Source organism: Mustelus asterias, chromosome 9 (assembly GCF_964213995.1).
Source record: "Mustelus asterias chromosome 9, sMusAst1.hap1.1, whole genome shotgun sequence".
NCBI lineage: Eukaryota > Metazoa > Chordata > Chondrichthyes > Carcharhiniformes > Triakidae > Mustelus > Mustelus asterias.
The window spans coordinates 103192671-103206968 of NC_135809.1; the positions used below are offsets into that span (position 1 = coordinate 103192671).

General features: G+C 44.1%; 1 protein-coding gene across 4 annotated transcripts in view; it reads left to right on the plus strand.

Annotated features, from left to right (window-relative positions):
• Positions 1-14298, plus strand: part of dennd2b (DENN domain containing 2B) — a 415361-nt gene that overhangs the window by 253765 nt on the left and 147298 nt on the right. For all 4 annotated transcript variants that reach the window (XM_078220724.1, XM_078220723.1, XM_078220721.1 and 1 more), the window contains one exon: positions 4445-5653. In XM_078220724.1, coding sequence (XP_078076850.1) covers positions 4445-5653 — 1209 coding nt within the window. The remainder of the gene's footprint in view (positions 1-4444; positions 5654-14298) is intronic.

The window sequence follows — 14298 nt, forward strand, 5'->3', positions numbered from 1 at the left end:
TTCCTTATGGCAAGATGCTAGTTAAACTCTTGGGAAAATAAATTCAAGCCTTCAAAATCAGTTCCCTCAGATGTGCTGTACCTGGAGAATTAAATATTTTATCTCATGGATGACTGTTTCTGCTGATTATTGTTTGAAGATCATAGAAATCATAGAAACCCTACAGTACAGAAAGAGGCCACTCTGCCCATCGAGTCTGCACCGACCACAATCCCACCCAGGCCCCACCCCCACATCCTCACATATTTTATCCACTAATCCCTCTAACCTATGCATCTCAGGACACTAAGGGGCAATTTTAGCATGGCCAATCAACCTAACCCGCACATCTTTGGACTGTGGGAGGAAACCGGAGCACCCGGTTGTGTATGACGACTTTACCTTAGCTAATGTTACACGCCCTGTTAGAACCAGATGAGAAAGAGCCGAATGCCTCCCCTGATTGTCCGCTCCTCATGCGACTGCATGTTTGAAAAAGATATGCACCAACATTCTACCGCCCCGCCCGCCACGGAATCGGAGCGGGCGAGGGGCGGACAATGGGAAATGTCCGCTGTCCTTGGGCGGGATTTTCCGGTCTCACTCGAGTGAGGCCATAAAATTCTGCCCTCTATAATTGCAAAATCAGTGAGTACAGTACTTACCTGTTTATAGACAGTGATCATAAAGGAATCAATAAGAAAACATTTTCTTGAGTTTATCAAAGAAAGAGGTAGCTTTACCATACTTAAACCAATTTAAGTAAAATAATAAAACAGCACCGAATATTTGCACATATAGACACTCAAAGTTCATGCACACACAAGTACAGATTACAAAGTGGAGAAGGCCAAATTGGAGTCCTTAAAACCAAAGTAAAAGATTATACAGTCTGTAGGTTGGTAACTTGGTGCTTAAGGCTGAAGTCGCTGGTCTCCATGTCTCTGATTTAAAGGTGCAAACAATTGGGAGAAGGTAGTGCTGAGGTTGGGTTGGGTTGCACTGAGGAGTGCAATGTGGGAAAATGTGAACTTGTCCACTTTGGCAGGAAGAATAGAAAAACAGTATACCACTGCGGAACCCGGTGATGCAGAGGAATCTGGGTGTCCTGGTATATGAATCACACAAAGTTAGTATGCAGATGCAGCAAATCATAGAATCATAGAACCCTACAGTGCAGAAGGAGGCCATTCGACCCATCGAGTCTGCACCGACCACAATCTCACCCAGGCCCTGTCCCCATAACCCCATGCATTTGCCCTAACTAGCCCCCTGACACTCCCCTTCAAGGAGCAGTTTAGCATGGCCAATCCACCTAACCCGCACATCTTTGGACTGTGGGAGAAAACCAGAGCACCCAGAGGAAACCCACGCTGACACAGGGAGAACGTGTTAACTCCACACAGACAGTGACCCAAGCCGAGAATCGAATCCGGGTCCCTGGCACTGTGGGGCAGCAGTGCTAACCACTGTGCCACCGTGCCACCCAAAATGATTAGGAAGGCAAATGAAATGTGGGTGTTTATTGCAAGGGGAATGGAATGTAAAAGTAGGGAAGTTTTAGTGCAGCTGTACAGGGCCTTGGTGAGACCACATCTGGAGTACTTCATACAGATTTGGTCCCCTTACTAGAAAAAGTATATGATTACATTAGAAGCAGGTCAGAGAAAGTTCACACAACTTGTTCTTGGGATGAGTGCTTATCTTATAAAGAAAGGTTGAACAGATGGGACCTATAACCATTGGAGTTTAGAAGAATGAAGGGTGATCTATGGAAACGTACGAGATGTAGGGTCTTTTGAGGGGACTTGATGGGATATATAGCAGGAGGGTGTTTCAACTTGTGGAAGAGACACTGTTTGAGAACAAGAGGTCTCCCTTCTAAGACTGTGATGAGGAGAATGTATTTCTCTCAGAGGGATGTTATTACATGGAATTCTCTTCCACAGAGATCAGTGGAGGCTGGGTCACAGATTTTGACAAACAATGGGATTGAGTGTTATGGGGCAGACACAAAGGTGTATTGTGACCACAATCACATCAGCCATGGTCTTATTGAATGACAGATTGGGATTGAAGGGCCAAATGGCCTGCTGCTGCTCCTGAGTCCTATGTTCCTGTTTTATTAATTAAATTCTAACAGCTTCCATGGTGGGATTTGAACCAATGTCCCCAGAACATTTGGCTGGACCAATGGATAAATAGTCCAGTGACATTATCACTACACTACCATCTCCCCTATTGGGCCAAAATAGTCTTTCCACTAGTGACCCCTTTCCTTTGTTATTTCTTATCTCCTCTACCTCTGAACCAAGATCATTTCCTACCATTGTACTCATCTCATCCTTGATTAACAGAACTACCCCACCTCCTTTTCCCATCCTTCTGAAATGTCAAATACCCTCAAACATTCAGATCCCTGCCATGGTCACTTTGTAACCATGTCTGTGCAATGGCTATCATATCATATACTCATTTATTTTATTGTACGATCAATTCATCCATCTTGTAATGCTGTGTGCATCTTGATAACATGAGTTTAATTCTGTCTGTTTACCATTTTTCCCTGTTGTCCCTATTTGCTGACGCATTCTCATGCTTGTACGCTCTGTCCCTTCCTGTCACACTCTGGTTTTATTACCCACATCACTACCCTGCACTGTACCTTGTCCTTTCTCTTGAACTTTCCAAATCTTCTCTCGCATGCATCCTCCCTCCCACTATTTTGTTTAAAGCCCTCTTTATAGCCCTAGTTCACTGATCCTCCAGTACACTGCTCCCAACACGGATCAGGTGAAAACCAAACCAATGGCGTGACTCCCTCATTTTCCAATGTTGGTTCCAGTACCCATTTCTCCCACACCAAACTTTGAGTCATACATTCAGCTCTCTGACCTGATTTGCCCTATGCCGATTTGCTTGTGGCTCTGGTAATAATCCAGCCATTATTATCTTTGTGGTTCTGGTTTTTAATTTAGTTTCTGGCTGCTCGTACTCCCTCAGCAGAATCTCTTAGTGTCATTGGTATGCACTTGCACCTGTGGTGAACCATCGTTGGTTCCCACTGGATAGTACTGAGCCAGGGTCTGGCCAGTACTACAAGGATGTACATATGTTACTGTTGGGTTGTGCTATTGTTGCTGTTGGGGTTAGGGTGGGGTTGTTACACCTTTGTACTGTAGTGTTGTGGCACATCCCAGTCGGGCTCCGCCTCCTGGGAGAGGTATAAGAGTCCCTGCTCTGGCCGGGACCCCTTCAGTCTGGGATAGTGTATATAATTACTGGCTGCTTCATTACAGTAAATAAAAGCCTTTCATTTACCGAGCTTCAGGCCTCGTGTTTGAGTAGCGTATCAGCACCACATGGCTTGTTGAATTCTCCATCTCGTTTGCTCCACCGTTCTAACTCCCTCCCTACTTTCAAAACTTGCCCTCTGCTGTGCTTTTGGTTCCCCAACCTAGCCTTTCAATTCCTTTCTCATTACGCTATCATTGCTATCCGTCAGATCTTTTTGTCCATCACTGCTGAGATGATTTCCTGCACAAGGCAGGTGTTAGATAGAATCAAATGGTCATTAGCAGAGGGCACAAACTGAACAGTAACAATTTTGATTTGATTTGATTTATTATTGTCACATATATTAGTATACAGTGAAAAGTATTGTTTCTTGCGCGCTATACAAACAAAGCATACCGTTCATAGAGAAGGAAAGGAGAGAGTGCAGAATGTAGTGTTACAGTCATAGCCAGGGTGTAGGGAAAGATAAACTTAAATCAAGGTAGGTCCATTCAAAAGTCTGATGGGAGCAGGGAAGAAGCTGTTCTTGAATCGGTTGGTACGTGACCTCAGACTTTTGCATCTTTTTCCCGACAGAAGAAAGTGGAAGAGAGAATGTTCGGGTGCGTGGGGTCCTTAATTATGCTGGCTGCTTTTCCGAGGCAGTGGAAGTGTAGACGGAGTTAATGGATGGGAAGCTGGTTTGAGTGATGGACTAGGCTACATTCATGACCCTTTGTAGTTTCTTGCAGCAGGGCAGAGCAGGAGCTGTGATACAACCAGAAAGAATGCCTTCTATGGTGCACCTATAAAAGATGGTGAGAGTCGTAGCTGACATGCCAAATTTCCTTGCTCTTCTGAGAAAATGAAGGTGTTGGTGGGCTTTCTTAACTGTATTGTTGGGCATTGGGGGGTCCAGAACAGGTTGTTGGTGATCTGGACACCTAAAAACCCTGAAACTCTCGACCATTTCTACTTCGTCCCCGTTGATGTAGACAGGGGTATGTTCTCCTTTACGCTTCCTGAAGTCGATGACAATCTCCTTCGTTTTGTTGGCATTGAGGGAGAGATTATTGTGGCCGCACCAGTTCACCAGATTCTCTATCTCATTCCTGCACTCGAATTTGTGTGTTTTGTGCAATTTTTTTTATCTCCTTCATCTTCTTAATGACATTTTCTTTCTTTACAGGCGTCACTCCGTGTCCCCAACCACACTTTCCCTGCCAGTAAGAAGTCCAACGTACCCATTAAGTGACAGTGAAGACTCCTACAGGTCGAATAGATGCGCTCACATTTCAGCTCCCAGACTGAGTCTGAGGGATTGTGGTTCAGGAGGAGCAACACCAAGGAGCAGCTTTCTACATTCATGTAGCATTGATTCAAAAAGTCCTTTACTGAAAGCCGTGAGTATCGGATGCTTGGAGACAGACCTGCCCGGCACCACAGTCGAAGGAATCAGAGACCACAAACAATCACGGGAAGAATGCCAGGAGGGCCCAAGTGACGGGATAGGCACCCACCAACTTAACCGGAGCACGCTGTCCTTGGCACCTGCTTCCACCTTCCGGAACCTTTCCATCAGCCGGGCCAGTATCCGCTCTCAGACTGTTGACATCAGGCAGAAGATTTCAGAATGGGAATGCAGAAAGGAAATGTCTCCCAGGCGGAATCTGATGTTGGAGAAGAGGAAACTCGGAGATAGGGCTAGTAGTGAGGGCTGCCCTAGTATGCTGCCTTCACCGTGCAGTGAAAAGACCTTCGATCTGACAGGATTCAAAAGAATGAGTAGGTCATTCTCAGAGTGCTCGTACCCTGAGACTGAAGATGATGCGTCTGATAGAGAGTCGTTCAGCAGACATGAAAGATTGTTTGGTAGGAACCAGTCTTCCAAAAAGCAGGCCTCTGCCGTGCTAAGCAGGATCCAGAAGATTGAGGAGGCTCTCAAGGAGAGCCCCAATAAGGACCTTCCCCAGTTGCCCAGCAGCTGTTACGGGAGGGACCGATCAAGGAAAAAATCTTTCACACCAAGTGTGTCAGAGGATATTAAGGAGATTGTGGGCATAACGCAGCGTGGAAGTATTAGCTCGGTGCAAACAGAGCCTGAGCCTGTGATTGAGAAAACTGTGTTCGAGCAGCAGCTTAGTCAGAATTTGGAAAGCTCCTACCATAGACCGGAACTGCCGGCTGAGAGTCTGCCCAGTATCGTGGTGAATCCTGTGCCAAAACCAAAACGCACCTTTGAGTACGAAGCAGATAAAAACCATAGGAGCTCGCCTAGCAACAGTCTACCTCCATCCTCAACCCCCACGTCTCCCCCACCTCTCCCATCAACCCCCGCTCCTCCTGTCACCCGGAGGCAGAAAAAAGATTCAAACCTCCACAGGAAAATCCATAACAGGTAAAGTGGCATCTTTAATATAATGTTTCCAGTGTTTAATGTGTGAGCGATATCAACACCTACTAGAAAATTTTAGTAAAAGTAAAATTATTTACAATGAATTACACTAGGACCTGTCATGTATTAGACAGTTGAAAAGTTAAAAATGGGGACCCTGGAAGAATTGAGTGACAATAAAATGGTCAAGCTTCCATCAATTTGTAAAAATGCCATATGATACGATATTGAACCAGACAGCTGAGGATTTTTGATTTGGTTTATTATTGTCACATGTATTGGGATACAGTGAAAAGTATTACTTCTTGCACGCTATACTGACAAAACATACCATTCATAGAGTATATAGGGGAGAAGGAAAGATGAGAGTGCAGACATAGTATTGCAGTTACAGGTAGGTTGTTTGGTATGTGTTTTTAGACTTCTGTATCTTTTTCCTGATGGAAGAAGGTGGAAGATAGGATGTCCAGGGCACGCGGGGTCCTTGATTATGCTGGTTGCTTTTCTGAGGCAGTGGGAAGTGTAGACAAAGTCAATGGATGAAAAAAAATCAACAAACTGCAATGGCCGGGAATCGAAACCAGGTCAACTGCTTGGAAGGCAGCTGTGCTTATCAGTATAACACCATCGCTGGAAGGCCCAGGTATTATGTTTGGCTTGTGCTGAGTCATCAGTAGGGCAGAACATTTGGCTATAATGTCCCAAGCAGAAGTCATTGCACCAGACATATCTCTTTGCAGAAAGGGAAAATAAAATCTATTACAAAAGTCTTTAAAATGACCATTTCCTCTTTTGGTCACTAAATCACTCAATCCTAGCTCAGAGGATTGGCTCAGATACTTTGTAAGAGAATCCTATCCTTTTACCCTGGCAATCAGTGAACTCATGAGTCAGAACATTGCAGGGTTTTGGGATCAAAGTCGCTGGTAGGTTAGTTGTGCAGTGAATCGTACATCATTGAGAAATACTGAATGTTATTTCTGGCACTGTATCCTGGTTATTAAACATCCTACCGTGATGCATGTAGATGCTTGCACTGCAAGAGAATGTAATTCTCATTATTTAATACAACTCACGATACACCTATACATTCAAAGTGCACTTCTGCTGAAATTATAGTATTTTTGGTCCTTGATCCATTGAGATCACTAGAATTTCAATACCAACCTCAAAAGCCTGGAGGACTACACCTGGCTGGTGCCGATTAAGGCAAGTGTTGAGTAATATTTGGCCGATACTGATACTTCCTCCCCGTGATGATGATGACGCAATTCGCAACACCCTTTGGAAGCCATTCAACCCAATACAATGAAGCTGTTATTGCACTCACTCCCACAGTCTTCCCAGAATGACTCAAGCGGTAAAAGAACTGCTGAGATATACAAAAGCATTGATACTGTGCATCGGGCATAATTTTAATTGCATTTACTGTTAACACAAATTTACTATCTGCCTGCTGTGACCTAGAGCAGCAGTGCGGTTTTATTTCATTTTAATGGTGTTATTTTGGCTGCTGAACTGAAGTCTAGCACTAGAATTTTCCTGATTTGCTTTTCTCATTTGATATTTGTCATCACCCTAATTTGTAAGAAATGCAGGCCTTATTTTTCCCTTCAGAATTTGGTTTGTATTTGCATCATTGACCCCACCCCCACTCCTGACAAATTGTACTTTTTGAGCTTCTGTTGTATGACTGTACTTCCAAGTAAGGTTCATAATACAATAACAAAAACAGAAACTGCTGGAAAATCTCAGCAGGCCGGACAGCATCTGCGGAGAGAGATTAGAACCAACGTTGCAAGTCTGGATGACCCTTCGTCAGAGCTGAAGACAATAGAAAATAGGATGAGATTTAGGGTGGTGGTGGTAGGGGGCGGGGGGGAAATCTGTCAAAGATGTCATAGACAAAAAGACAAAGGGAATGTAAATGGTGATGATCATGGCTAAGAAGGGTGCTGAGAGTGGCAATTAAGTGAATAGAATGTGAAAATGGTCGAACAAAGGTAAGCAGAGTGTCAAAGGACAACCTGAGACATGTAACAGATGGGATAGGGGGAAGAGAGACTGAGGGGGTGGTGGGGGGGTGGGGGAGGGGGAGAAAAATGGAATGTGAGATTAAAATAAAAGTGGAAAAATGAAACACTGGAAGAAATTAAAATAAACAAATGAATGAATGAAGCAACAAATGAATACAGTAAAATGAATGGAAATGGGGTGAAGGTGGAGGAGAGAGTTCATTCTCTGAAGTTGTTGAACTCAGTGTTAAGTCCATAAGGCTGTATAGTGCCTAATCAGAAGATCAGGTGCTGTTCCTCCAGTTTGCGTTGGGCTTCAGTGGATGATGGCAGCAGGCCAAGGACAGACATGTGGACAGGAGAGTAGGATGGTGCGTTAAATGGCAAGTGAAAGGAAGGTCTTGGTCCTGCTTGCAGACGGATTGAAGGTGTTCTGCAAAGCAGTCACCCAGTCAGCAGTTGGTCTCTCTGATGTAGAGTAGACAGCATTGGGAGCAGTGAGTGCAATAGACCAGATTGAAGGAGGTGCAAATGAAGCACTGCTTCACCTGAAAGGAGTGTCTAGAGCCTGGGACGATGAGCAAAGTGGAGGTGAAGGGGCAGGTGTTACACCTTCTACAATTGAATGGGAAAGTGCTGTGAGCAGGAGGTGAGGTGCTGGGTGTGACAGAGGAGTGGACCAGGGTATCCCAGAGGTAACGGTCCCTGCAAAGTGCTGACAGGGTGAGTGAGGGGAAGATGTGCTTGGTGGTGGCATCATGCTGGAGTTGGCGGAAATGACGGAAGATGATCCTTTGAATATGGGGACTGGTGAAAAGTAAGAACAAGGGAATCCTATCCTGGTTCTGGGAGGGTAGTGGAGCGGGAGATGGGTCAGACACGGTTGAAAGCCCTGTCAACCACAATGGATGGGAAACCATGATTACAGAAGAAGGAAGACATAGCAGCAGCGCCATTTTGGAAAGTGGCATCATTGGAACGGATGCAATGGAGGGAAAGGAACTGAGAGAATGGCATGGAGTCCTTGCAGGATGTGGGGTGTGAAGAGCTGTAGTCAAGGTAGCTGTGGGAGTTGATGGGCTTGTAATGGATATTAGTGGTCAATCTATCACCAGAAATGGAGACAGAGAGGTCAAGGAAGAGATGGACCATGCAAATGTGATAGAGGGGTGGAAATTGGAAGCAAAATTAATAATTTTTCCAGGTCCAGACAAGAGCATGCTTCCCTCCATAGCTTCCAACCGCATAATCTCCAAACCCCAGACAGCCCACTTTTATCTCCTTCCCAGAATCCACAAACAGGACTACCCCAGCAGGCTCATTGTGTCAGCCTGTTCCTGCCCCACTGAACTCATGTCTTCCTATCTTGACTCCATCATCTCTCCTCTTGTCCAGTCCCTTCCCATCTACATCCGCGATTCCTCCGATGCCCTACGCCATATCAACAACTTCCAGTTCCCTGGCCCAAATTGCCTATTCGTTAGCATCGCTGGAATTCTACCACCCTGCCCACCGTGGAATTGGAGCGGGCAAGGAGTGGACAATGGAAATGTCCGTTGACCTCGGGTGAGAATTTCCGGTCTTGCTTGAGCGAGGCCATAAAATCCCGCCGCATATGTCCAATCCCTCTGCACCTCCATTCCCCAGCTTGCTGGCCTGAGAGCTCTTTGCTTCTTCCTCGGACAGAAGTTCCAGAGCACTGCCAACAAACCAGGAAACAATCTTCACCCAAGTCCTCCCCGGAATCCTTGGGACCACCCTGGCATTAAGCTGGCATTACCTTGACACCCCCAGCATTACCCTGACATGACCCTCTCCTGTAGGAGCGCTGTGCTCACCTGTAAGCTCCCCTAGGTGTTTTGCTGGTCAGCTGCACACCTTCTGAGGCCAGTTGTCCTTCATGTCATCCTGACATGTGCAGCTTTTGACATGTGGGTATGATTCTGGCATATGGGTCCAATAATGATGCGTTCATTTATTACAATGAATCTCCCGATGTTTATCTGCGGGAAATGCGGCCTGCCATTGACAAGGCGAGGGGATAATCGCTTCCTGCATCGACATGAAATGCAACTTTGACCTTTTTGTGATATTTTCCACTCCCATCGCCAAACTGGCCCAATGCGAATGGGAGCAGAAAATCCCAGCCATTATCATTGGGTTCACCTCTGTGAGGCCCACTTGTGTCCTTCTGGAGGCTGTGATATCTCAAGATGTACTGGCCTCCAGTTTCATATTGCTTTTCTCAGAGTCAGAGGATGCAGTTTCCTAGCACAAGGGCATCCTCCTCACTAAATCCAACCATTTAACATCATTGGCCTTAACATTAATCTGTTCCTTTAGTCTGATCAGAAATTCCCAGATTTGAAGTTAAAGCAAGAACTCACAGATCTCTCAAGGAAAGTGGAGTTGTATGGAATTTGTTGAGGCCACAGCTAGAGGACTGTGTGCAGCTCTGGTCGTCACATCGTAGGAAGGATGTGAACACACTGGAGAGGAAATTCATCAGAACGCTGCCAGGGTTGGAACATTTAAGTTATGAAGTGAGGTTGGGTAGGCTTAGGTTATTTTCTTTGGAGCAGAGAAGCCTGAAGGGCGACCTGATCGAGGTGTACAAGATTATGAGGGGCCTGCATAGAGTGGATAAGTTTAGTTGAAAGGTCAGTCACAAGAGGACATAGGTTCAAAGTGAAGGGCAGGAGGTTTAGGGGGGATGTGAGGAAAAACCTTTTTACCCAGAGGGTGGTGACAGTCTGGAATGTGCTGCCTGGGAGGGTGGTAGAGGCGGGTTGTCTCACATCCTTTAAAAAGTACCTGGATGAGCGCTTGGCGCGTCACAACATTCACAGCAATGGGCCAAGTGCTGGTAGATGGGATTAGGTGGGAGTTCAGGTGTTTCTTGTATGTAGGTGCAAACTCAATGAGTCGAAGAGCCTCTTCTGCACTGTATGACTCTATGGAATTGAGGGCCAATCCATTTTTATCCACTTATTTTTCAATCCAATGACAAAAACACTTTACTGGACTTTGACTGAATTTGTAATTTCCAACAAAAGATTCTTGGCTTCTGTCAGACGCATTAAAGGGGATATTTCTGCAGTTTGTAATTTATAACTAAATTCTAAACGTGTGTGAGAAGCAGGTTTGAAATTGCTGCCCATGGTTCTCCACCAGAATTTACTGCCAGCTTTGCACTGGGTGTGATCCTTACAGAACTGGCAGAGCCCCATCTTTCAGCAGCCCTAAAGCTGCTGCACCAGAGATAAGTCCATGGCCAGAGATTATTTCCAGGGCCTGAATACCTACTGGAATGGCAGGCAGTAGATGCTGAAAGATATGCAAATTTACATTTTCAAATAAATGTATTTTATTATAGATAGAACAAAAACTTTACCATTTAAAGTTGCCACTGTCTCCAGACCTACACATCTGATACCTTGGCAGGGAAGTTTTGAGGAAGTAATAATCATATGCGCATACAGACAATTCACTCCCCGAGCCATCCAAACCACCGCTGCTTCAAAAGAGAAAGACTTGGTTCAAAGTAGACCATTTTGCCTTTTTAATCAGATGTACTCTTAATCTCTTCCAAACAGCCATAAAGATATGAGCCAAGAGGAGGTAGGAATAAGAAAGAACAGCCAGTCCATCTCGTTGGCTGCTTTATGGGCTTTATGATCAAATTGTTCACCGCAAACCCTCTTGTTTCTGTCTAGTTTCTGCATGCTTACGGGTCAAAGGAGGTCATTTGGCCCATCCTCTGTGTGCTGGCTCTCTACAAGAGCAGTTCAGCTGGACCCATGACCCTGCCTTTTTTCTGCAGTTATGCACATTTTTTCTCTTTGCTGATTATCTCATTCTCTCTTGAAAGCTACAATTGAACCTGTCCCCACCATGCTCTCAGACTGTGCATTCCAAACCCAAACCACTCACTGCAGATAAAACCTTGCCTCTTGTTTATTCAGTGTATGAAACACTCCAGCATTCCCTGTGATAGTCCATGCTGTAAAAACGTCGAACAAATAGATCATTGCGGTATGTTATTTTCTTCTGAAGAAGTGCCATATATGAGTTGAAACTGCGGACAAGATTTTCCGACCTCGGTCATGTGTTCTGGGTTATGCAGCTGAAAGTCAGTTGACGTTTGGCGGGACTGGGTGATCCCAGCGGCAGGCAAGGCAGAAGATCCTGCCTTTTAGCTCTGTCCCTCCCTCCACAGATGCTGCCACATCTGTTGAGTATGTCCAAAAGGCGGAAGCTGCTCCCTGCCCTCCCTCACCCCCGGAACATGGCACTTCCCATTTTCAAGGAGGTGAGATTTGGGCACATTTCATGCAGGTGCATTTTATGGAGTCAGCTGGCCATTTAAATCATCAGCTCCCTCCAGCGAAGCAGGATTTTGATAGGCTAGGAGTGAGAAACCCAACAGTGCAGATTAGAACAGGTAAGAGCAGGTCTGAAATTGGTACGTTCATTTGGATAGCCTGGGAGATGTAAGATGGCCCTTTGGATCTGGTCCCAAGGTATCTTTGGGGGAAGGAAGGCACCCTTTGGGTTAGATCAGATGATGTTTGGAAGTTTGTAAAGTATGCATTAATGTGCATAAAATGTGCATGACCAACGTCAACCTCACTGGAACTGTCAGTTGGCCTATTGAAATAAATGGTCAAAGCTGTCAGAAGCATTTGTTGAAGAGACATATAAATGGGAGCTGTCAAGATATCAAGGCATTTAAAAGTCTAGCCTTTAAATCTTTGAAAAGAAATGCTTAGAGTGCTTAAAAAAATTGCATGCTCTTTCACTCTGTCTGTTGACATTACTGGATTAGTGCTGTATCACTGATTTCACAGCTAACCATTATTACAGTAGGGTGCTTGTCACTTCACAGTTTGATTGACAGCTACAGGTAGTTATAGACTCTTTTATGCAGAACTATGAATTCCAATTCTTGTTGTTATAAGCGACAGTGCACTTGAATGAAAGTATGTTGTTATAGGACTTTATTTAGTTGAAGAACTGCAAATGTAGTAAACGGGTTTTTATGAATGAGAGTTTTCTTTTCAATACAGTGAAATCTGCAATAAAGACTTAGAACTTTGTTTTATAGAACTTTGTTTTATAAAACTTTATTTTATATCATCCCTGCAGGGGTCCTGAGATTTTTTTTCTGGATGTCACTTTTTAAAAGTTCTTTTTGCTTTTGCAATTTCAGATACCCCTTCATTTGTCTTATGGTCCATAAATGGAAGGTTGAGTTCATGTCATTGCTTCCACAGATCTTTATTTATTGTCCAGGTTTCTGAGACACACAGGAGAGTGCATTGGATGTAACAGCTCATGAATTTTTTCTTTGTTACAGGCTTAATTTTCTCATAGTTAACAATCCTTCATCTTCACAAAAATACCTCTGACTACCTCTGCCTTACTTCTGACTATTGTTACAGTGGGTGAGAGGGTACAAACTGGTTGCCCTTTATTCAGCCTCCTCGGCTGGTTGCAGTAAAGGTTTTTTAACTTATTTTCCTCATAGATGCCTTTTCTAATCCAAATGTATTTATTTTTAATAAGGAATGAATCAAACCATTTTTTTTTCAAACCAGGTCAGAAAGAGCAAGTTTATTATGAACTAAACCCGAGGAAAAATAACAGGAAATGCATGACACACACACATAGATATCAGAAGTAAAGAAATATTAATGTCCAAATAACAGTTAAAAGGATGTACGATTGAGTCCTTTGCTTGATCTTGAGTTGTGCATTATTTAACATTGTGGCTGTTTGAAGTTAGCTGCTTCCCTTTAAAATTCTGGAGTTGTTCTTTTGTAGTTTAGTTAGGGCATCATGATCGGCACAGGCTTGGAGGGCCGAAGGGCCTGTTTCTTTGCTGTACTTTTCTTTATTCTTTGCTCTTTGAAGTCCAGGTAACTCCACTTTCTTCCTTTTAATTCTACGATCCATGTCCCAGAAATAGATTTCTCCTGAGGTTTTTTCCTATGGACAGTTACTATCACTTGTTTTTTCTTAACTTAAGAAAGAGAGAGAGAGAGAGCGATTTCTTATTGCTCCCTTCAACAGTTTTTCCAGATGACTTTGATGACTCATCTCTTTGTCTGGCTTGGCAAAACCAGTTTTTAAAACCTCCTGCCTGTATATTCCCAAGAAAGGAATTTCTATGGCATGCTTTGCAGTTATTTCTGTGGACTGGGTAATCACATTTTGATCTTTCATCTCAGAAACTTTTGACACATTTGCAAACAGTAGAACCCAACAGGGGATGGGGTTATTTCATCCTCCGCAAGCAGATCAGCCATGATCTTATTGAATGACAGAGCAGACTCAATGGGCCAACTGGCTTACTCCTGCTACTGTTATGATTTTACAATTCTATGAATGTGTTCAAATGTGTTTAATGTAGCTTTAAAAATATGATGAACAGTTATTTAAATCCGCTATCGGAAGTGGATAGAGACCTGTTTAATTCAAGTTAGAGAGAAGCTGTTTTAAGTGTTGAAAGGAAAATAATCAGATCAGATACGTCCTGTACCTGGTGAGAAACAGAGTGAAACTATGACATTAATAATGTTGAATCAATCTTAGTTTAGCGCAGCAGTCACAGCTTGTTATCTTCTGCTA